Source organism: Ambystoma mexicanum, chromosome 1q (assembly GCF_040938575.1).
Source record: "Ambystoma mexicanum isolate Mex_15411 chromosome 1q, UKY_AmexF1_1, whole genome shotgun sequence".
Lineage (NCBI taxonomy): Eukaryota > Metazoa > Chordata > Amphibia > Caudata > Ambystomatidae > Ambystoma > Ambystoma mexicanum.
In genome coordinates, this window is record NC_090922.1 from 1,002,592,169 (window position 1) to 1,002,618,256 (window position 26,088).

The 26,088-nt window shown below is 43.8% G+C and overlaps 1 protein-coding gene across 1 annotated transcript in view; it reads right to left on the reverse strand.

Moving 5' to 3' along the window:
* AK5 (adenylate kinase 5) overlaps positions 1 to 26,088 on the reverse strand; it is a 3,278,219-nt gene that overhangs the window by 2,128,491 nt on the left and 1,123,640 nt on the right. The window contains exon 6 of the mRNA XM_069641673.1: positions 10,370 to 10,561. Within this exon, the coding sequence (XP_069497774.1) occupies positions 10,370 to 10,561 (192 nt within the window). The remainder of the gene's footprint in view (positions 1 to 10,369; positions 10,562 to 26,088) is intronic.

The window sequence follows — 26,088 nt, forward strand, 5'->3', positions numbered from 1 at the left end:
TGCAAGAAAGACCCAGACATGTCAGTTCACAGTCATTGATAGTGAGGCTGGGAGCTGGCTTCAGGTTGCACAGTTACATATGAAAGGTTGTTGGGCTTCCTGTCTCCTTTGTTACCTTCTGCAGCAAGGCCCCCATGGGGGCCTGTTTGAAGTACCCTCTGTTGGTATGTTAATTGCTGTCACCAGCTGCAGGGCCTAACAAAAAGTGCAGTGCAGTTCCATGGAGCCTTTTATCAGTGAATCAAGCTGTCCATGGTAGAGGGAAATGTTGTCCTCCCCCTTCTTAGGATGATATTGTGCCCCCCCTCTTCTGTCACATTCCAACTAAATATGAAAGGGTGGACTGTGCCTGTAGGCTGTGTCCATGCCAGAGTATACATGTCTATGCTTTTGTTGTTGTGTGAGCATAGAGAAATGTGTGTGGAATAGCCCCAAACATGTTCCTGAGGTTGATCTACCATCATTCCATTTATTGAAACATTTCAAAAAAGCCCAGGTGATCTCACACCCACCATGTGGATGGTCAAATTCCTCACAGTTGGTGTTTGCTGAATTGTGCAATTGAGAAGCGGTATCCTTTCTCAGAGCTCAACTCATCTTCCCTGGTGGTTTAGCTTCTCAGCTAGCAACTGTGCTACTGGCTGAGAATTCAAAAAGGGAACGCAGCGCATCAGCACATGTGTCATATTAGGCTCAAGTGAGCAGTCTGCAGGAGAACTCTGCAGAACACTTGTGCATTGTTGGTGTTTGACACTTTCTCAGAGCTCAACTCACCTTCCCTGGCAGTCTAGCGGCACAGCTAGCAACTATGTTACCACAAAAAGGCAACATGGTGCCTCCACAGAGGCATCAAAGTGTGCTCAAGTGTGCAGTCTGCAGGAGAATGCTGCGGAACACTTAGGAATTGTTGTTGTTTGCTGAATTGTGCAATTGAGAAGCAGCATCCTTTCTCAGAGCTCAGTGAACCTTCCCTGCCAGTCTAGCGGCTCAACTAGCAACTGTGTCACCAGCTGAGAATTCAAAAATGGAATGCAGAGCATCAGCGCATGCGTCAAAGTGTGCTCAAGTGTGCAGTCTGCAGTCCACTGCTCTGTGAACCTGTGAACTAGGGGACCATTGTTTTGACCCTGGGACCTAATTGGTGAGCATTTAAACTATCTTGTATTAAAATTGCCCCGTTCCCTTGTTTCTTCACGCAAGCTCTTACTTCCGTCATTGTGGGGCCAGTGACGTGTTGGTTTCATATTTTTATTTTTTATTTTTTATATTATTTTATTAAGTTGCTACATGAGAATTCTTCTTACTTCCAGCTCAGTGACTATGTACCCTCTCAGAAATGTATCTAAGCCATCAGAACGAACAATAGGCTAAGAAATGTTCGCGATTGCATGTAATTTACCATTGACTGTATCCCCGCATGAAGGCACGAGTGATATAAAGACGCCTCGGGAACAAGATGGCGAGCCATCTGTGCATAATGCAAAGGATGTACAAATCACAGCTTATTTTAAACCGCCATCAAAGAGAAGGCTTTAGGTAGAGCATATGGAACACCAGGGCAACAGATAAGAACGGATGCGGAAATGATGGCATTACACGTGGGCTGTGTGCTGCCTCTGTATGTGTGGATGCTAACTCTCACACAATATTGTCGGGTCATAGCTCAGGGGACAAAAGCTTTTCAATGTATTTGAAGGCCTCTACTTCTCATCCGGGGAGGCACAAGCAAACTTGTCCCCCTGAAGCTACTCTGAAAGTTTACAATGGCACCAACGGCCAAACTGCTTGGAATTTATATCTTGTCCTCCTTTGTCACACTTTGTGACAGTATTAAAGTTGAAGTAAGAGCGCATGCCATCATTCTTAATTCTATTTTAAAAACACTGGAAAATTCTGCAAAAGAAGCTGAGCTACGAGAATTATTAAGCCTGGACCAAACCTCAAAAAAGATCTGATCTCCTCCAAGCTGTTTCTATTCTTCAAAATGCCATCGGTCAACAAATGAGTAGGGGACAGGCCAATTCTAATAGCCTTTCCGCCCACAAAGACCTCACATTTATGCCTGTAAAATCAGTTATAGAGGGAGGTAAAGGGGAACCGAAGATTTGCATCCTTGTAAACACAAAGAGGATAGTGCCCCTGTTGGCAAGAAGGTGACGCAAAAAAAGGAAACATACAGCTCTAATGCAGGTACAAAAAAACAAACATGCTAAGGGGAAGACCAACAACAAGAAATCATCATGCACTTTTTTGCGTAACCTTAGCATACAGGAGGCCCTTTCTCATGCAAAACAAAACGTTCTGAATTTAATTTCTCCTGCTACGGGGCATAAGAAAAAGGTTATCATGGATAGTTTTTCTGAAAGTGATCTAAGCTTTGCAGAAGCGGTAGTTGCACCTAGCCTGCTGAGGATGAAGAGCAGAGCATTACGACATCACGGTGGCATAACAATTCACCCTTGACATTGATTAACAGAAAAACAGTGAATTCATCGGCACAAACCGATTCCTTACAACTTTCTATGGAAAACAGGTATTTTTCTGCACCTCCCGTTAAGATCCCTGCAGAGAAAGGAATCAGGTTTCCAGGTATGTATGTTAACAAAACTGCCACTACTATGGCAACGCAAACAGAAGTGATAACAAACTTGATGGAGCCTTTCAGGGGCATTCTGATCCATCGCAACGGAAATGGGCTGAGCCAAGTCTGTAATGGCACACAAAGTTCCTGGCAAGTTGAATCTCTTCCTGACAAACTGAGCCATCCACATAAGGATCGATGGAGCTGTAGAGCTGACACTAAAATTAAGAATGGTGATCATGCTACCTACAGCATTCCGAGAGGCACCGATAGCAAGGCTTCCTCTAGACCTGAGGATGAAAAACGATCATCTATTAAAACACACGAGGGGAAAGAGGGGTGTCATTTTATTCAGAAGCAGCCTTTTCAGGATCATATGTGCACCTATAAGATTGTGGTGGAGAGTCCTTTTAATGATGACCATTGTCTATTTTTGAATAGCGCAAATATTCTGATCCTGTTTTCAGAGATACCTAACCTGTGTTTAGTTTCAACCAAGGACATTGATAGGGTCGAATTTTTTGACACAGAGAGCATAGACAGTGTTGTTCTACATTTTATTGCTAGGGTGGTGCTAAAAACCATTTTGAGAGAACCCTACTCATTAAGACAAGTGGCTTGGGGAAAGGCATATTTGGGATGAAACTATGGTCAAAGGTATAATGGTATCGGTGAATAATGATGGTGCTAAAATGAGGAGGGCACATTTTGCTTTAGAGAAGGATGATGCTTCCACAGAAGTGCAAAAATGGTCATGGTTGGCGGGGGTGCTCCACGATAACAGGAGGGCCCTGTGTGGTCCTGGGAGCCTCTAGCCACAACATTCGACATGTCCATAGTTTCCTGGAACTCGAGGGGCCATTCTCGTTTAATATCTAATTTGGAAGTGTCCCGTATTTTGAGACAGTTCGATATTATATGCATCCAGGAAATGTGGCTTGTAACGTGTCCATGGTTATAATCCAGGCAGCCCACAAAAGCAGCGAGGGCCACCCAACAGGTGGTTTGGTGCTCTGCTTCAAAACAGGGGGTTTATCTCCTCAATTGTGGAGACTATTATAAAGCCAGGTGCCCTTGCTGTAGAATTTGTTGTGAGTGATTGTGGAAAACCATATAACATCTTAATCATTAATATCTATTGCAACATAGGAATTTCCCTGTTAGATGGGTTCCTGGATGGGACTGTCTTCATACCTTGCTGACTGGATTGGCAAAAACATCATGGGTTACATAATGGTGTTGAGTGATTTCAATTCTTCATGCCCTGACAGAGACACAATGGTTGATGGCATGATGCATCTGTCTGCTAGAAGTGGTCTTCAGAAGAAGGACAAGCATGGCTATAAATAGTTCTCCTCCTTGTATTCTCTAAATATGGCTATGCTAAATTTTGCAGTTCAGAGCAATATAACAAGCCATCCAACATGGCAGCAGGGGTTCTACTCAGTCTGTTCTGGATTACATCTTTACGGATACTCTCCTGTTTAGAAAATGTCAAGAATTACGGGTAGTAAGTAATCTGTGGAGTGATCACTGTATGCTGCAATGTCATTTTGTTTGGGATTCTCTAATTAACACTGAGCATGTCCAGACGGACCTTGAATTAAACGAGGGCAGGAACCTGTCTCAATGAAGAGATTTAATGAAAGGATGACTCATATTATGAATTCCACTGGCTTTTTGTGGAAAATTGATACATTCACGGTTGATTGTTTCGAGATCTTTATCTGTAAAAATATTTTGGATTTGATTGCTGGGAAAAAGCCATATGCCCAATCCACTGTGCAAAATCATAATAAGAGTCATAGGTTTTATTTAGAAGTGGCTACAAAAAAAGAGAGATGAGGGCCGAAATTTGGCAGCTTAGGAGACAGAAACTGGACACCTGGGTATTAGTAACTGGGATCCAAAGACTGAGGTTGGTGTATAAGAACTGGACAAGCAGGCACTGTGCAAAGTTACAGCAACGTGATGCCAAAACCATGCTCAAGTTCCTGTGGTCACATGATGTGGCACTTTTTGGCAGATAATAAAACACACATATTCTTGTCAACTCCAATCACAATCCTGTACTGTATCTGAGGATCAATGGATAACACATATATGAAATGTATACTCTTCGGTAAAATCTGACAGTAATTACTACACTGTCGAGTCAGCCACTCCACCTAGTACTGGAGTGGTTGTAATCACTTTAGAGAATGTGTACCATGCAATTAAAAGGGCCAGCAATTCTAAGACCCCGGGGACCAAACCATACTTACAATGCCACGACAATAGATTTAACATCAGCCTTTGACCTTGTTTCTAGAAACTTATTATGGCAAAAACTTAAAAAATGGGGTTCCGGACGATTTGCTTAGGTTAATACTTAGTATTCATGCGAATTTGAACGTGAATAAGTTCTGGGGTAGGTTAAGTAGAATTCGTTTTGCTGAAAATGGCCTGAGACAGAGGTGCATTTTTAGGCACCCTGTCTTTTTAACCTTTACGTTTCCGGCATATGTGATTGTATTGAGCAAACCGCTTTCATCCCTCCCAGAACGGGCGCCTGGCTGGCGTCCAATATGGTTGGCATATGCTAACAATTTTATTTTTATTAGATTGCACTTCTGTCGGCTTACAGCGTCTTTTAAGATCTTTTTATGAATACTCCTCTGCTAATTAAAACAAATTAATTATTACAGCCAAAACTGACATTTTGACTCGTTCTAAATAACAAAAATAAATAAAAATCAGGTTTCCAGTGGTTTCTTGAAGTCTCCAAACTTGGGAAAGTGGATAACACAATTTACTTAGGTTTTTCGATCACTTGGAGCCCCGGGAAAGCACCTATTACTGCTTATTTATGTAAAAAAAGCTACCGCCCTTAATCATCAGATGAGATTTAGCAAAAACAAATACTGTAAATATTCGTCTGTACCATTAAGTTTCATAGAGGGAAAGTCATACCGAACATCATTTATGGTATTGAAGTCCTGCAGTCATGAGTGCTGGACATTTTGAGAAGACCTGAGAGCCGCATTTGGCGGAGAGTACTGAACATTCAAAAAGCGGTCCCTACAGACGCTATTCTTACAGAGCTAGGGTTAAGTTCCTTGCGTGCCAAGCCTACTTGGAAATATTTGATCTTTTTCGGTAGCATTTTAAGCCCTTTGCCTAATACCCTGTTTGAAATGTTTAATGGGATGGTCCTAGCTTGTTTGGTTAAGGCGATTCATCATTTTAAGGATTATTGTGTCAAATTTCTAGACAATATTACACTGACCATAGAAGACTTAAGAGACACTCCACACAAGGTAAAGGTAACCCTGTTTGAATGGGACTTGCGTGTCACAGTGGATAGCTTCCACGAATCGGAATTGGTTCGTAAGAACACAAACAGTTAGATTTATTGGCACCCTAGTGTCATCTTTTTCCCTGTTCAAAGGCCAGCTCCAAACTTTCTGAGTTAAGATGGAACCTATTACCCACTGAGGAGACTTTGTTGAGATATAAGAACATTTTTCCACAGGAAGATTTCTGCAGGTTTTCCAGGAATGTAAAGGAAGTGGAAACCCTTCAGCACATTCTCAGCTAGTATCCTGCTCTTTCTGAAGTTACATATCTCCATGTGGGTCAACGGATCTGCCAATTAGTGGTGCCCGATTTGGTGCCGAGCTGAAGGGCCTGCTTGGGTGGTGATTCTACCTCACTTGCTTTGGCAGCTTTGCGTTTTATGAATTGCTTGAATTTGGAAGAAATGTAATGTAAGTCTTTGTTTTAAATCTATGAATTATTGAAATCTTCTTAATGTATATAATGTTTTTCTCTTCTCTTATGGACATGTTAAAGGATGAAATGAATGTTGTATATTTTAATTTGTTTGGGATATTGTTAAGGTTAATATTTGGTTTTAACCAATGTACAATAAAAAAAAAAATCTTTGACACACCTCCTACACACATTTCTGAAATATTTCATCAATATACATAACATGAGCAATTCACAGCATTGAAAAACAAACCAGAATAATGCATTGTAACAATTATCCTCAATTTATCAAGGAGGATGCACTGCTCGATACAGACTAAAGAGCTGGCATCACCTGAGGGTGTCACTTCCGTTTTTTCAGATTAGTAAATGCACCGGACTGTAAGCCAAGTTTGATCATGTGATCGACTGATCATGGGATGGACTGAGTTCTAAATTAAAAGTGATTAGTGTGGACCTGTGACTGAATGGACATTATAAGCATGGCAATTTTTTTGCAAGAAGCATATCCTCACCATCCTACCTGAATGAAGTGACTCATTGATCACCTTACATTAACGTCGAACTTCAAGAAATACATGCTATTGGACAGATTCACCACAAGTTACAAAGACAGTTGTATTTTGTTGTGCAATCAACCAAGTCATGCAAGGGACCACAGACTGTGGCATTAACGTAAAAATATTGCGAGCACAAACTCAAGACAGCCGCTCCCTACAGTAGTTGTAATAAAGGACCAGAATTTCCATTTGCACCCCGGGAAAGGCCCAGCACTCAGACAATCAGGTGGCTGGAACTGCGAGCGAGAATCCACAATCCCTGCCCACTGTGCCAGCCACCCCAGGCCCTACTCAGTGGTGCTTTTTTTCTCCCTTTTTTTCATTGGGGCTCTCCCTGTTGCCTACCCACCCCCTCCACTTTCCTGCAGGACCAGAGCATTGCGCTCTGGTCCCGGAACTCCTCCCGTCTGGCTGCCATAGACATGGAAAAGGGACTTAGTCCCTTTTCCATGTGGCAGCGGCCATAATTTTTTTGGTGTGAATGGCTTTCATGTCCTGCCAGGAAGGTGGTCATGTCCTTTAACAGCCCACATCCTGCCTTAGCTTGGGCTGGCGGGCCATTACAGGCCACGTCCGCCCTCCTGGCAGGGCATGAAAGCTCTATGAGCTTCAGATTCCATACTAGTCTCCAACAATTCCTTTTACCAACAGTTCTCAAAATGTAACAACATCTGGAAAAGAGACATGTGTGATGGATTTGCAGAAAGAGGTGGTGATAAATACCAATGGAAACCTTTCAAACAATGCATCTCTATCTGAACTGAAGCATCAGACTGAGCTGCTGAGCAGTGCCTCTTTTGATTTTGATTGGTGACAAGTGGGATTTATTCTACCGAATCACTGGCACGAGAAACCACCAACTGAAACCGTGGGTTAAACCTCTGAGCAAACCTGACTCAAGTCAACATCATCTTGTTACAGTCCCACCACAATCAACTCTTCTCAGAGTGCAAGGACACTTAGGCCATCTAGCCCGACTGGTATAGAAGCTCCAGTCTAGTTTTGCTGTTATCCTGTGTGACCCGAGTCGGGTTCCAGGTCTTTTCAAGTACTGATTTTCCCACCTCAATCTTTCAGCTGGATGGCAGTTCTGTGCACCTGAACACCCACCAATGTGTCATATTTCATGATTGACTTCTACGCATAGCAAACGTCAACAAGCTCATTATATGTACATATACATATAAGCTCTTTATAGCTCTGCTCTCTATTTCCCGTCCATGACCGTAACCGATTTAAGTCATCATGTCTTTCCATTAGCTGTGGCATACAGAACGTTCACATCAACTGTCCTCAAGACCGTCTCAATAATCTCCATCCTTCTAGAGGCCAGACATCCAGAATCAGACACAGCACTCTTCCAAGGAACGCCAATGATGTGTATAGTGGTAGCACACCTTGTTTTCACTTATTATACCACTCCCTGCAGTATGATCTTGCATAGTGGCAGCAGGCTGTCTTCTGCATCAGTCTATGGTTTGGTCATCGCTCACTTCCATTTGTTGCTAGGTTTGATCCTTAGATTGGTCACTCATGCATTCACACTTTGTAACTAGGATTTAGGCACTGACTTGATGGCAGTGCTACAGGCCTCCTCAGTTTAAACTTGGGTTTGTTTTTATGTATGTACAGGTGCTAAGTATGCTTTGGACTCTTTTTCACCTCTCTGTATTTACCTCGATCGTCTATAGCACTTCTTGTTACCTCGTACCGTGCCTCACACTGTTCCCTTAAAAAACTATACATTGAAAATAACAAATGAAGGTGGTTTAGTTACCAGACAAACTGACAGCGAATTTAATAAAGCTGCAATAAAAGCAAACAACTGTTTGTTGATACTTGTGCTGATTGATCCTGCTCATCCAAAATAGTGTCAAGATTGGGTGCATATAGCAAATCTCTTTCTTGAACTTTGAGTGACATATCATGAATAATGTATTGTCATAAACTTATCCTGTGGTAGGATACCATTTAGTTGTATAACTTTTTAGCCCTTCATCATCCCACAACGAGGGCAGTCCCTTCTGTTACCTCTCGTCTGGATCAGTCGGCACTCTGCTGTTGTGAGATGTCCCCGTTCTACAGGGCGGTGTCCACCCTCAACACTAGTATACACATCACTCCAGGGGCATCAGACTTAAGGCTGGTGTCTGCTCTGTCCTATCACAAACTTCGGTTGACAAATTAAAGATCAATTTAGCAAAGTGATAAGGCACAAACCTCCTTTTAACAAGCGGTGACGAGCTTGCATGCTGCGTGTCCAACTGAACATGTTTTGTTTTAAATGCCTGTCGGAAGATGCAAAAAAAACAACAACAAAAAAAAAAAAATCAGCCTGTCGGAAGTTGCAGCTGCCACTGAGCCAATCACAAGAAGCTACGAGTTTTGCAGCAGGTAGCAGTTTTGGGAAGTTGTTACATTGCTTCTAGCCACAGGTAATAATATCATGGCCTTGCATGCCATGCCAATGTCCTGGATTCCACATTGAGAGCAGAGAGGGCCCTATGCAGAAGGATGGGGTGATTTTGATCAGACTTCAGCTGTACCCTACCATTATTTGTCCCGTTGTGCATACCAGTTGTTGTGGCTGGCACCCCTGGCTGCAGCGGCGTCACCCGACCATGGCACACTGCGGGAACAACTACCTTCGTCGCCATTGTTACGGCTGTCTCGAGGGCACACGGGCCAGCTGGACAGTTGCTGGGGAGACTCTGCAGGGAACCCGATTGCCGTGGTCACATGGACTTGGACTGTTGCAGGGATCACCCTGATTGCTGAGATCACAAGGACTAACTTGGTTGCCGTGGGGCACGCGGGTTTCTGGATGTGGCTGTGGTCTCACAGCATCCAGGGTACACATGCTGATCTGGGGGCACCCAGCTCCGTGGTAGCTGCAATACGGCATTAGCCTGCAGGCCAGGTTAGCAGAGCCGTGATTAAACAGCATGAGGCTGCAGGCCCAACAAATGAGACAAGAGGCAGAAGTGCCATTCATGGACTCTGCCACGGTTCTGGCGCACGTGCCGGCTGAGGCTCCTCTTATTGACAGTCATTCATGACAGTCCTGCCACATACTCTTAAAGGGGCAACGTCACACCAAGGTTAAGGGAGGACAAAACCCTCATCAGCGTTTTCACGTGTCTGTGAGTGTGCATAGGTGCTCTACAACATGAAGACATTGTGCCAATGTGTGTTTCCACACTCTACCAACAGTGTCTCTGATACAGAAAACAAACATTGCAAAACCAACTAAATTCCAGGTAATGAAAAGCATTTCCAATGAGACATTACAATTGAGTGAGGAAAAAGTCAGAAATGTATATATTTTGACACGTGGCACTTAATGAATCGGGCAAACACATTTAGCGATTCGTGCATGCGTTGGCACTGTGCACTCGGCGGCCGTGCTGCGGTAGTGCATTATCCAATTAGAGCTAAATAAAACATGCCAACGTGGGCTGGCTCGGAGACTTACTGTGACGATGAGCCCCTTTTCCTGGAAGTATTTGACCAGCAGGACCGCATTCTGTTTGAAATTCATTAGCCGCCTTTGGATGGCTTTGAGGTTATCGTCAGGCCGCCCGTGCTGCTCGGCACGGTTCTGTAACCTTTCCTTCAGCCGGTGATTGGCACATGCCAGAAACACCACTAAATCCGGGGTGCAGATCTGCGGAGACAAAGGGCAAAGCAAGCAGTCTGCTGTTAGATCAACATGCACGCCATTGCAAAAACGACGTTCTGCTCATGCAAATACCCCACAGTTTCCAAAACCAAAACCTGCCAAACGTCAACACCTGCCACCCTTTACAGGGTTTATTTTAAGAACATGAACACTTGATGACTTACTCCTCTTTCTCTCTCTTTTATTCGCATACCTCTCATTATCTCTCGCCCCCCCCCTCTCTAGCCCCCCCTCTCTAGGCAGACACAAGGGAACCGGTTTCTGTTTTTTTTTTAAAAAAAAAACATTTCTGCCAAAAACATTTGAGCCGTTTCAAAAACATGTTTGCATTTGTCGATGCCCACATTCCGACCAGGCTCAGACTGGCCTGTGGGGCAATCAGCCCATGGCCGAACCAAAAACACAAACCTCTGGTGTGGGGCAGTTGTTTTGGTCAAAGTGGCCCACTTTTTCAGCCAATGTGGGCCAGATTGGTGAGTTACTTCACTATGCGGCTAATTGCTCTGACCCGTGTTGCTGAATAAGTATTCTTTAAAATGCACAATTTGCATCACATTTTATCAAAAACAACCCCTTGGGTACTAATCAAACAGTATCACAAAAATAATGAATTGCCATTTGCAACTGTGTGCAACTTTATGGCCCAGTCTGACCCTGATTCCGAGCCACCTCTTTCAATCAGCACCTGCACAGCTGGGAAAACAGGGGCGTGTGTTTTCATTTCAGAATGAATCCCTTATTCACAGCAAACGCTGTGCCATTTCGCTGGGCATGTTCAGAATACAATCTATGTAATGTGAAAGAATAGAAGTGCCATTGTTGAAACAGAGGTCTGCAACCTGTGTCTCACCAGATATTTTAGACTACAACTTCCATGATCACCCATCATACAACATGCTGGGCAGGGCGGCTACTGGAGCTGTAGTCAAAAACATCTGGATGGGCACTGGTTGCAGAACTCTGATTCAGTACATTGTACGTCATTAAGAGTTTGGCAGTAAATCAAGGGCAACTCTGCGGGTTTACCACCAAGCTGGTTTACCATTATTACCACTCGATCCCTCTGCATGACTGTGGCATTACGAGTGGTGGTAGGGTGGTGTAAATCCAACTTGGGCCTCATTACAAGTCTGCCGGCCCGTAATTAAGGGTGCCGGTAGCAACGTACTGGAACCCAATCCCGACCGGCAGACTACAACTGTGCCTGCCAGGGCCTCTGCGCCCGGCAAGTGTGACCTGCTGGGCGCATCGATCAATGTATTCACAGTTTTCACAGCAGCCCTGGCACCGTTAGCAACGGTACCAGTGCTTCCGTCTCCACACTCCCATAGAGTCCTACGGGACTCTATGGGAATCAGGGACTTATGATTTCTGCCGCATGAGATCCCGGGTCGCCGGGACTTGTAATGTCCCGGTGGCACCGGATCTCAGGCGGCAGATACGGTTACAGAGTTGGTGGCAACCGCCGGTAGCACCGTCCGGTTACAGGTTTGGAGGCAACCCGGCGGTAGCACCGCGGGTTACCGTCAACCTTGTAATGAGGCCCCTTAAGACTCCATGGGGATTTTTGGCAGATTCACCACAAGTGTTAATACCAATCCGTAAATCCACCGATATTTGGAGCTAAAGTGAAGGATTCTCCTCCAGCATTTTGCTGGATGAGAAACCTCCAACTTCACCTCTAAACTCAGAAGTGTGGTAAAAGTAGTGGTGATTTGGCAATCACCCAAAAAAGTGACAGTAATGGAATTACCACCAATTCTTTATGGCACCTCCAAACTTGTAATGAGGCCTGCAAAATATTGTCTTTAACTTTGGACAGCAATATCATCAATTCCATAAATGTCCATGCAGCTGTCTCATACACATTTCTGTCCCCTAACGCTGAGCTGCACCCCTAGCATGAGAGAGCTGGCGCCTGCTGATGTGACGGTCAGTCTGGGACATAAAATAGGCCCGGACACCAATACAAAAAGTTGCTTCACAATAGAAAATGGTAATTGGACTCTTTTTGTGGAAAACTGAAAAATACCTAAGGTTTTTTTCTGTAACCTTCGTCAGTAACTTTGGTCAAAACACAGTTGCCCACCAAATTAACTCATCAAACTGGCCCACTTTGGCACAAAAAACGGGGCTACTTTGGTACAAACAACGAGCCCACTATCCTGTTGCGCCATCCCTTCGGGCATTGTCCTATTGCCTTATAGGCCAGTACAAGCTTGTTAGTCCTCCAACCACACGGGAGCCAGGGAATAACGCGCCCTTACTGCACTGAGATGCAGCAAAGGGATCCCTTTCTTCCTAGGGAGCCCTTGCCATCCACCTGAAGTACCGAGCCTCCTGGGGCTCAAAGGATTAAAAAAAATGACACCACCCGGACATGTGCACAGATGAAGAACAGACAATGAGCGGGACTGGTCAGCTCCTGCCTACACCATGGGGCTCAGGAAAATCTCTTATGCTTTGCTATTCTATGCTATGCTATGTTACTTGGTTCTATACCATGCTATGCTACCATTTGGCAGCTCTGTGGTGTGGTGTTAGGTTAGTAGACAGAGAGGAAAATGCAAACATGATTTGCTGTTGTGTTGATGCATGCAGATCTGAATCTAGCCTGAGCCCTCCATGCGGGTCAGTTTCTATGGGTTCTGTTTCAAAAGCATATAGGCTTGCGTGTCCAGAGTGGAGCATCATGTTCTCGCGGTGCTGGCATGCATCAGGTGGGGCTGTGATAGTTGGCTATAAAGATGTGGATTTATGGTTGATGTCTGTTGCGAGGGCTATGTAATTGATGTGTGCAAATGGATTAGCTGACATACATTGTAATGTGCTGTGTTATAGTAGTTGATAATGCTAGTGAGGCACGGGCAGTGGAGGGCCCAATGGGCAGTTTGGAGCATCCATCCATTGCAGGCATGGTAATGTCTTGGTAGGGCTGCTCTTCCTCTAGGGTACTTGCAAGGAGATATCTTGCAGCACCCTGGAGTGGGTTGGCATCTCTGGCAATGGGCAGTGTGCAGCAACTGGTGCTGGATGAGAGTGGGTGCACGTGGAGAGGACGGGAAGAGATAAACTGAATGCAGCCTTTGGTACAAAGTACACAGATGGTGAGACAATGTCCTCAGGAGAGTTCAGAGCATGGGTTCTAGAGAAGGCAGAGTCTTGATGGGGAAGTGAATAGCAGTGATAATCAAAACGTCAGATCACATTAGGGCACTAATTGCATTGGGCACAAAGGCGCCAAATCACAGGGACACACCAGGGAGCAAAATGAAAGTAGGCCACAAACTACAATGGAACACCAGTGAGTAAATGTTACAATAAGGCAATGGAGTAGGTGAGGCACCAGCGTGTACATCGCAATAGGACACTCAGAGGCACAATTATAGTGGGACACCAGGGAGAAAATCTCAGTAATGCACCATTTGAAGTGAAATGCTTGGGGCAACGTTATAGCTGCAAACCAGAGAGCAAGATAAATCAGAGTACACATTATGGTGTGGCAACAGAGGGCAACATCACAGCAGCACATACATTACAGTGGGACACCATGAAACAAACACACCCACAGTACACCACACATTACGGTGGACCACCAGTAAATAGAATAGCAGCAAGGCAAATAATTAGGTGGGACTCCAGGGTGCATAACCAATGGGTATCAAATTAGGAAGGACACCAGGGAGTAAACCACAGAAAGCAACAAACTACAGTGGAGTTCCAGGGAGCAAACATTATAGCGGAACACCAGGGAGAAAGATCACGGTAGGGTATGCATTATTGTGGTACACCAGTGGGCCATGTCACGGTAGGGCATCAATCATATTGGACACCAGTGGGTAAAGTTACAGTAATGCACACACTACAGTGGGGCCCCAGAAAGGAAAATTGTAGTGCGACACCAGGGAGTGAAGTCACAATACGGCAGACATTATGGTGGAATGTTATGGAGCAATGGGCAAGTAGGAAACCAAGGAGCAGAGTCACAGTAAGGCACACGTTGTGATGGGACACCCGGAAGCAAGCTAGAGAGGGACACTAGCGAGCATAATCACAGTAGATCTGGTAAATGGAACAATGAAACGAGAATAAAAATGTTCAGATTCTATATCTGGTGAGTGGTAAGGCATGTCAAGTGCATATTTACAGGCTTTACGTCATCCTTCATTTTTAAGACGTGACCATGGCTAAGCACAAAGCAACACATCCCCCTAAAGAACTTTGCATCTCTTCATTAATAATCAAAACGGTAGTTGACTTAGCAAAGAGTGCAATAGAGGATACCGCTATACCCATTAATAATTCCATCACCAAGAGCTCCAAATTCTCTGCACAGCAACACCCTTCATTGCACACGCAGGCCAAGGCTGATGAAGAATTCTCAAAGGATTTAAATCTCAAACTGAAAGTAAACTGTGCCAATTTCCCAATCTACACATGGAAAATGATCCGGAACCCAATGAGCTTGGAAGCAAGAAGCTTCATTTATCTCAACCTGTTTCTGATGGTGTTACCTTTAAAGGATATGTATAAAAAACGTTTCAATTAATGTGCTTGAAACAGTTGGGGTGTTGCTAACTTAGAGACATTTAGTAATGAAGAAAATATATAGAGTAAACAACAGTATCTGTAAGGATGAGGTTCTGCCCCAACACTGTGGTAATACTTCCCATCTTCATGACAGAAGCAGTCACACCAGGTGGTCCCACCTCATTTCTTCATTCACCTGCCTACCTCTATTTAATCAATTAAATCAATGCAAACCATCACAGATCTCTATTCGGCCTTTCCCCCATGTTAACACCCTGTGCGATACTTCAAGGTCCACTTCAATTGGGTCACTCCAAGAAAGACTTAACTGGTGATTGTGCAGATCTTACGTTTAAACACCCTAACCAACACTTAATGGCACAACTGGATTGCTGTGCCATTAAGGATAAGATTTACCCGAGACATGCGATGATATCTGTCTTTCCAAAAAAAGGGAAGGATGATACCCTACCCACCAGCTATAGGCCAATAAGTCTTATCAATACAGACAAGAAGATCCTGGCTAAAATGTTGGCATTAAGATTGGAAAATGTATTTCGATCATTAATTCACAGAAATCAATCGGGTTTTGTGAAAGGGAGGAAAACCTTGAGCAACATCATGAGTCTAGTACATACGATTTCCAAGGCGGATGAGCAGCAGGAGGATGTTGCTGTTCTATCCCTCGATGCTGAGAAGGCTTTTGACACAGTCAATTGGGATTTTCTCTTCTCGGTTCTTGATGGGATGGGATTTGGGGGAAAGATTGTGTAATGGATCAGATTACTTTATAATGAACCAACAGCTGAGGTAAACACAAACGGAATATGATCCGACAGTTTCATGCTTAAAAGAGGAACTAGGCAGGGTTGCCCTTCGTTACCCTTGTAATTTGTTATTGCCATAGAACCATTAGCAGTGGCCATCAGGGAAGAATGTAGGATAATGGGTTTGTTATATTGGGGAATTGAGCAAAAATTGTGGTTATATGCTGATGATATGCTATTAGTGCTCAGGGACCTGCGGCATTCGATACTGGCACTTATGGACATCTTGACAGAGGTTCACTTGTGTTCCGGTTACAAAATAAATTGGACAAAGTCTGAGGTACTGCCGCTGGTGCATTTTTGTGATAAAAAATTTGTAACAGAGTTGGGATTTAGATGCTGTACGGACAGATTGTTATATTTAGGGATTTGGTTGACACCAAGATCTCAGACATGGTGCATAAAAACATGAAAATAGTATGCTACAAATTAAGGGATGATCTGGAAAGATGGAGTCTGTTGAAACTATCACTTTGGGAAAAGGTGAATGCTTTGAAAATGGTTTCTGCCACGAAGGTGAACTATGTACTGAGTATGATTCCTCTGACAATAACTTCCATTTATTGGAGTGAAATGGATGGATTACTTCAAGCATTCTTGTGGGATAAGAAACCCCCAATTTAAAGTTAATTTCAGAGCCTACCATCCGGCGTATGTGTCTATTTTTTTTTGTTCCCTTTTTGGAAGATTCAAATGATGATTGGGTGTTGGCAGAAACCAGTTACAATGGTCCTCTGACGCCGGGAGCTATCTTGACCACAAACCCGTGACAAAGTTGTGGGAAAGATCCATTGATTGCATGTTTGAGAGGCTTGTGGAAGAAGTTGTGTGACTTTATAGGAGTGGATGCGTTGAAGGATCCTGGAGTCTAGATGAATCTGTCTATTAAAATAGATGACATAGTCGTGTTCTGGGCTGATTGGTATTTAGGTGGTGTTCATTTGATAGCTGATCTGTTTAAGGATGGGCACTGGATGACAGCGAGAGAAATACAGATGAGCTGTAACATTGAGAATTTCAAAGTTTCTGATTACAGGAGACTCCGAAGTGCACTTGGAGATATTGGGCCTCATTACGACTTTGGAGGCAGCCATGCCCTTAATAAGGGCATGGCTGCCTCCAAAATCAGGTCCGGGTTCCCTGAATGAGGAATTACCGGGCCATTCCGAGTTTGCAGGGCACAGTAATTCCTCCTTCAGAGAACCCGGGCCCAGACCTTCCCCATTCCCATTGAGCCCCCATAGGGCTCAATGGGAATGGGTGCGGGAGCTAACAACGGGCCGATTACGACCGGCCCGTTTTTAGCTCCCCGGTCCCCTCGCGGGACCTGCTCTCGACTTCTGGTAAAACCAGACGTCCACATCAGGTCCCACGAGGGAATCTCTTAATAGTGCGGAATGCGTTTAACGGCGCCGGCACCATTACCGGCGCCGTTAAACGCATTGCGCACAGGTCCTAATGAGGCCCCTAGACTTGGAAAAAAGGCTTTATTTAGACTTGTTTACAAGAAAGGCAGCAGGAGTGGAAGATGGACTAGCCAGCCGTGTTTACAATATGATTGTATCTGAGTATAAGGGTAATGACTCATTAAGAGAAGCGTGGAGCAGAAGAATTGGTTCAGATATTTCAGAAGAGTTATGGAAGCAAATGTGTGGGAATGTCCGGCTATGCTCTTTGGGGCTTACAGAGAGATCTAGACGGATTAAAATCTTAAATTAGGTTTATTGGACACCCGAAAGAATGTGGAAGCAAGGTATGTTGGAGAATTCAGATTGTTGGACATGTTCACATGAATCAGATACACTGGAACACGTTGTGGGATTGCAGAATGGTGAGTGTGTTTTGGAGAGAGATAGGTGCAGTTTGTGAAAAGGTGATTGAGGGGTTGCCGGTTCTAGACTTTAAAACAGCGGTGTTGGGGAGTGATGAAACTCTAGATGGCCTTACTCAGTGTCAGAAAAAGTGGTTGTTCAGAGGGGCCATGATCGGAAAAAAATAATTATTTTAAGCAATTGGAAATGTGCTTTGAACCTGAAAATTGAGGCTTGGACTACGGACATGCATGCATTAGCAGAAGTTGAGAAGGTACAATATAAGAGGGAGGGAAAAAAAGGGTTATTTAAAAAAATGTGGGGAACATTTTTCTCACTGTACTAAACTGTATAATAATAGGAAATTCATATGAAAGGGATGGGTGGGGTGATTGGGGAGGTAGTAGGGAATCAGTTGTGAGATGATATAGTAGCTGTATCCTTTAATGTAAATTGGTGTATTGTTTATCTAATCCATGCAATGGTTTTCTGACCATTTAGTAACATAACTATGTATTATTCTGTATTTTGTTAACCTGTAAATAAAAGATTTTTTTTTTTTTTAAAAGGATAAGATTCACCCTTTGGGCAACCTATAGAGAACAGGCACTTATGCTGCATCTCCTCCATTGTAAATATTTGGTCACTAAACATTCTTCCCTGTACTTGGCAATTATGGATTTATCATTCACTTTTGATAATGTTAATAGGAAATAATTATGGACCCCTCTAAAGCCCACAGGTATGCATCAATCCACTTTTACCATAAATCATCAAGAAACTGTATATGAACCTAACTGCACAGATTTCCCTTGAAAGTGTGTTATCTTCTTGTGCTCCTGTAACCAAGGAACACATGTAAACATGTTTACATTCATTCGTTGATGAATGAGCTTAAATGCCCAGTACGAGATGAACCTAAAAGAGGCTCAAGATATCTGGCTGCATCATTACATGTGGACGATGCTGTGCTGCCATCTACAACACAGAATGGCCTACACGTCTTAATTAATTCACTCACCAGCTATATGACCTCCAACAACTTAGATATTACTTTTGGAAAATACAAGCATATTGTTTCAGGTCCTAAATCAAGAAAGATAACATTGTTTTAAAAAACAATTTTGTCCCTGCCCCAAAGAAAGGGTTACTACTTTGCCTTATTTGAGTCTTCTTTTTTCAGAAATGGGCAGTGAGGGCACCCATGGCAGTAATGGTGTGGGAGAGTTGGGTGGAAGTGCCGCTATGTATATTACGTTTGTGCATAATGGTAGGTGCCCACATGGTGGCTTGCTTGTTTGGATGTATAGTGTGCTGGTGGGTGTGGAGGTGGGTGTGGAAAGGGCTACAATGTTGTGTGGATGGCCAAAGGTGTGCTGGGTGCGTCTGAGGATCTTTTTGGGTGCTGCAACCGTGAATTATTTATCAGAAGTTTCTGGTGGAGGGGATTTCCAATGAAACGGAACGTGTGCTGACAGTGTTCAACAGTAAATATGTAGTGCTGTATAGAAATGACAGTGTGCAATGCAGAGCCTTTGTAAATCATTACTGCATGGTTGTTTGAAAATTTGACACCACCCAATTCCCGTGCATAGGGAAAAAGTATTGTCTCAGCTTCACTGGGCCGTGGCCCTCACTGTATATGGGAAAGCGCTCATGCACATCCTGCCATTATGAGGAGGGTGGAAAGGTAATTGGAATGTGTGGAAATTTGCAAGTAGGAGTTTAGGGTGTGGTTCACAGGAAGGGGCTGTACCATATCCTGCCAATACTGTGTCGTGAGGGTAGACGAGATGGAGAGACGAACAGTGCTTACTGTCGGTGATTCCTTTGTGCGCCATTTGCACAGGTGTTGTGTGCAAAGAGGTGTTGCTGATAATTTTGGGTTGGAAGGAGTGGACGCTCTATGGGCCTGTCAGGGTGACTGCAGTTTCAGCGGGATGGGTCGCCTTTGCAGATACGTGGCATCCGTCATGAACACTGACTTTGTCGTGCTGCACTACAGAAGTCTACATTTGGGTTAAAAGTCATGTGGACGATTAATCCGTCACCTGAAGAGGTTGCTGACCGCATAGTTGCATATTTTTCCTACTGTGAAGGTCTTTGACTCATGCATAACACCAAGAGGAGTTTTGGTCCATGATGGCGTAATTTGACCGCAGTCAGAGGTCGTAAGGTGTGCTATAAACAGAATTATGCGTGAGTTTATGCAGACTGCTGGCATGTTCTCCACCCAGTATGAGATCCTGCGGTTGCCAAATACACAGTGGTTCCGTAGAAATTGCTTTTATTTGAGCACTATTGGCAATGCTGTTTTCTTTTACACTTTGCAATAAGCATTGACCAGAATGTGGTAAAAATGTGAGGAGAGACAAACAGAAACACATATAAATAGAAAATAAAAAAAAAGTTGCTAGCACGCACATCACAAAAACAACAACAACTAAAAAAGACTTTCATATATCTACGATGGAAGACTGAATCCCCTACCCAGTTTGATACTGTTTAACCCCTCCACACACTATCACGAAAAAGGTAGTGCATTACAAGCAGTACTTTCAGGATTACACGTGCCACATCCAGGGTGGCTATGTGGATGTACATGGATGGAGAAATCGTGCATACTTTCATTGAACTTTGTAGTGGACATGCTTTGGAATGGCATGACAATTGTACTGTAAATGTGTAATGGTACATTTCAAATGTTGTGCAAGAGTGACAGTGTTGGATGACGGCAGCTTTGATGCGACTGATGGATGCGTGTGTGCCTATTTACGCGTAACCCAATGAAGTAGAGCTGCAGAGAACATTCATCAGAAGATGATGGTATATCTGCATTAGAAAGTGTAATTTATTTTATGTTATCCACAAACTAAATTAGGCAAAGCCATTCCTAATCTTTTCCCCACAAACAACTTCAATATGTATATTATCAAGTTCTAACTCTACACAGTCATATCTCAGCAACCACATTAAAATGTAAATAATGATTAAGAAGTGGAATGTGCCTTCTATATTAAAATATTCCTCCACAACAAAATCCTAAACAAATTGCAATATAGCCATTCTATAACCTATATATCATCTCTGTACAAAATCGCTTACTGTGCTGACAGAGTGCTAAACAACATCCATTACCACATTATGTATCCAAACTTATCACTGGCCTCCCTCCTTGAACTCTCCCCCTGCTGCTTCTTCTAAAGCCAGAAACCTTGGAGTCATCTTTTACTCCTCCTTATCCTTCCTTCCTCACATGCAGGCGATCGCCAAGAAGTCCCACTTCCAATTCTTCCTCCTCAAAGGAATTCTCCGATTTCCCAATTTTCCCCAGAAGCTCAATGTTTCCAGAGCCCTTTTTCTCTCTAGGCTTGATTATTGCAACAGCCTTCTGCTCAATCCACCTTCTTACACTCTCCGACCCCTTCAGCTAATCCAGAATAGAGCAGTGAGACTGATCCTTGGCCTTAATGCCAGGGACTGCATCTCACCTGCCCTAAAAAGCCTCCACTGGCTCCTGCTAGCTCCACAGATCAAATTCAAATCCTTCTACATCATCCATAAGGCTGTCTGGGACCGGGCACCACTCTACTTGCAACTCTCTTTTACCAAATACTCTCCTTATAGACCTCTATGCTTCTCTGGCACCAACTGTCTGTGTGTAAAGTGTCACCAAACAGAGAGCAGGAGGCTGCTCGCTTTCCTCAGCTAGATCCCTCCTCTGGAACAGTCTCCCTCTCCCACTGCATCTTGAGCAGAACCTTCTGACATTCCGAGAAAGACCTCAAGACTCTCCTCCTTTCTTTCTCCTTCCCTTCTTCCTTCCTCTGCTAATCCCAAAGTTGCTGTGATTGGTGTAGTGGACCCTTATGCATCCTCAGGGCCTCTGACATTCACACCCAATCTCTCCAGCATCTATCTTGCCTCAGCACTTGCCTCAGCACACACTCGCACTAAATTATTCGAGAGATTCTCACTTTCCACATGACACGGCTCCTGGCCGCATAGCACTCACTCTACCTACATCTGCGGCTCACCCTCAAGCATGGACACCACTGCACCTACCTTACTGACCTCTTCCTTCCTGCACTTGCACATTCTGAATACTCACAAGGCATAGTAGGTGCTGCCATCCCTTCCCCATCTTTATTCTTTATTTATTTAATATGTACTACTATCTCATGTTCCCTCCCTGCTGCCCTGTGGGCGCTTTGAAACAGAATGTCTTTCCTGTGTAAGCACCAAAAAGCCAACAATAAATAAATAAATAACCCCCAAATTATAGGTCTTCCACAAGCGTTTTCTTTCTAGGGCCCAGGCATGTCCAAAATAATGCCCAGCCATCTGTATAATGTAATTGAACAAGAGTAAGTGTCGGACACAGTGGCAGTTTTTTTGTTGGTTAAAGACTTTTATTAATGAAATAATAGAGGGGGGGGGATCCTTATCAGGAAAGGGATAGACTTTAAGGTCACCAAGACTTGGTCAGACACAATAGGCCAAGCTTTATTGGTAATAGGATCCATCGGAAATGTGAAAGTGACAATTGCCACGATTTACTCTCCCAAGGTAAGCCAAGTTATATTCCTGTCTGAAACAATCCCCAAAATAATGCTCAAGGCCACAAGCCACATCATTCTAGGTGGCGATTTTAACCTATGGGCAAATCCTACCATGGATCGTAGGACTGGTAACCCAGTAACAAGAGATAGAACCAAAGGAGAACATACTGAGTTTACAGACATGATGGATGTTTATGGGATGAGCGATGTGTGGAGACAAATGCACCCAAATGAACGAGGTTACACTTTTTACTCAGCCCCTTACAACACCTTCACTCGCATTGACTGCATTTACTTCTCAAGAGATCTATGTAACACAACGGCACACACAGAGATCACCCCAATCACATGGTCGGACCACGATATGGTGATCGCTGACACAGAGTGGGAGCACCTACCAGTCTGGGGAGGTAAATGGAGATGTAATGAGACCTTATGGAAAGACCCTGTCTTTAAGAACGTTATGGAAATGGAGATTGTTGAATAATTTAGATCGAACAACACCGGGGAAGTCTCTAAACAGGGGGTGTGGGAAGCAGAAAAGCAACCTGGAGGGGGGTCCTCATAAGGGAAGGGGCTCGAAAAATAAAAGAGAGAGAGCTCTGATTTAAAATAGAATCCAGGAGGAAATATGCCAGCTGGATAAGGAGGCAAAGGGAGGTGACACGGTAGATCCCATCAAAATTAGTGAAGCAAAAAAGAAAAGGGAGGAACTTTGCCTCCTAGAGCATGATCCGACAGTATGCAAACTCCATCTACTGAAACAAAATATTTATGAAAAAGGAGAAAAAGCTGATGCACTACTAGCTGCTAGGCTAACGGAACAACAGGCGGAACGCAGAGTGCTGGAGATAATTGACAAAAGGCCTAACCCAGTGACAAACAAACCTACCATCCCTGAAGCCTTTGCTGACTTCTACAAAACACCATATAACCCAGAGACAGACCCAGATCCGACTGGCATAGAGACTTATCTTGCTGCTATTGGCATAACTAAAGTAACAGACATTGAATTGGCTCATTTAGAATCTCCCATAACAGAGGTAGAGATACATAATGCGATAAAAAGGTTCTCCAGTGGAAGACGGTTATACATCTGGATTCTACAAATCCTTTGGTACACACCTCATACCATTCCTGGTCGAACTGTTCAACGAGATCCTAGAATCCGGGAGACCCCCATACTCCTTTGTTAGGACTCTCATAACAGTGATTCCTAAAGATGGAAGGGACCCCAAAAGATGTGGATCGTATCGCCCCATATCTCTGCTTAATGTTGATGCGAAAATGTATACACAAGTGCTGGCCTCTAGACTAGAGACACTTATGCCTCGTCTCATCCACCCTGACCAACTGGGCTTCATACTCGGGAGAAAAGAAGCCGACACCATGCGTAAAACCTTGGATCTTGTCAACACCTCCCAAAATATGAACAATGACCCCGCACTGCTCTCCATAGACGCGGAAGAGGCCTTTGACAGGGTAGTACAGGGTAGAATGGGACTTCCTGACAGGAGTCTTATGCAAGGTTGGGATAGGGCCTACATTTAGAAGGGGGATTCGGGCAGTTTATACAGCACCCAGAGCCTCAGTATTTGTAAATGGAGAATACTCTAGATGGTTTGAATTAAAATGGGGTACCAGGCAGGGATGCCCCCTCTCGGCTATCCTCTTCGCTCTCTCATTGGAACCATTGGCACAGAAGATGAGGAACGACACCCAGGTAGAGGGATTGCGACTAGGCCTGACTGAGTATAAAGTGGCATTGTAGTCCTTCATGTAGCCAACCTGAGAACATCCATCCCAGAGCTATGCACCCCCTTGAGGAGTACGGTCGAATATTGGGTTTCAAAGTCAACAGAACCAAGTCAATTTTGTTCCCCCTACAAGGGTCCGCAGAGGAAAATTAAGTCAAATACTCCTTCATCGGTCCTACGATTGAACACAGTATGTTACAATATTTAGGAATACGAAGTGAAATACTCCTTCATCGGTCCTACGATTGAACACAGTATGTTACAATATTTAGGAATACGAATTACAAGACAGATAGGCGACCTATATGAATCCAACTTCCCAATACTCCTTCAAAATTTCCATGCGTACCTGGCTAGATGTGTAAGGGATATTCAATCAACACTACAGCCAAGTCAATGCCTAGTCTGGGATGCTGAGGAAAACCCTTATTAATGTATTTTTATGTCTAGTTCAGTACTCTGGATGACCACCCTTGTATAACACCCCCCTCTTAGAATCCCCCTGACCCCACTGAGCCAAGAAGTAGGTTTGTTTTGCAAATTAAAAGGTTTATTTGAGAATTTAAACAATATATATATATATCACACTTTATAATAAATTAATATCTGATAGTACACTTAGACATATGATGTTGATCAACAATGGGTAATCTGGCACTAGCACACTTCTTTACAATCAATGAGGAGTTAGTATAGGATGGATAAAGTAGCAAAAATACTTTTATGATTTCAAGGGAAAAGCAATGAGGAATAAAATGCAGTACAGAAATAGTTGATATGATTTTAGCAAAAGATAAGATAATCACTTTTTCTCTGGAAATTCACCCCCCTCCCCTATGCAATGTAAGAAATGGAAGGAGATGGAAAGAGGAGCACACAGTTCTCAGGAATGCAATCAAATACAATACGAAATTCAATTCCCACCCCAGCAAGCTTAGAGAAAACAGGTATGAGTTTTAAAACACAGGCCCAAGTGCTTTGAATGTGGTGGCAGTGAAGTGAGAAATATGCTGAAAATGCTTTTAATTCCCTTTAGGAGGTTCAGGGTCAGTGAGAGATACTTGGGATGAGCTCAGGCTCACTTTAGCAATGATTCAGGGATGGTTATTAAGAGGCAAACAAATTTTTAGCAAAGGAAAGCAAAAAGCTGCTATCTTTTTACAGGTAAAGAAATCGGGCCAAATCGCGAGTGCGTGAATCGCGATTATGGCAAAAGTATAAGCAAGTCGGTTCTAGGTTCGTTAGAAAGCTGAAATTCTAAGCTTTTAGAGGAAAGTTAAACCAAGTTCCTAGGACAAACGGTTCCAGAGATATGAACGATTTTGTAAAGGTCGTTTTTCGGATTTAAAGAAACTCAAATTGACAGGTGACACGATTTCTAGGAGACAGTTCTAATCAGATTAAAGTAGTTGGATTAAATTATTTTAACTAAGAGCTTATTTCTGTCACAATCTGATCTAAGTACTCACTCCTAGCTTTGAAAGGACTGGACCTCGCCACAGATCGGGTCAGGATTGGCTGCGATTCCCTCGCCACGGACGGTCTCTGCGCGCAGCGCCTGGGTCAGCTCCGCTCTGCTGGGTCTGTCAGGCACCGGTTCTGCTCACAGCGTCTGGGTCAGCTCCCCGGATACAGCGGCCTGTGGTTCTCTGGATCTCTAGTCTGCTTTCTGGGTGTCTCTGCTTTCTCTGGGTACAGCACTGCTTCTGGATCTTTCTGGCGCAGGGTTTCAGGCCAGAATCAACAGCTCAGCCCGGCTGTGAATAGTCTGCAAATGATTTTGAGGCCTGCTGAAGAGAACTCAGCTTGTGGGTTAGGCCTGTTCTTTACAAATTCTGAAGTAAAGTCTTGGTCTCTGAAGATTGATGGATTGAAGTCTGAAGTCTCCCGGCAGAGCGTCCCGCGGAAAGTGAAAAAGGGATCCCCACTTGTCCTGCACTGTCTGCTTTTATGTGTTTAGAAAGTGGGTGTGTGCGCAGCATCACTAAGCCAGCCCCTCTCTCAATTTATCATTGGCCAAGCTTT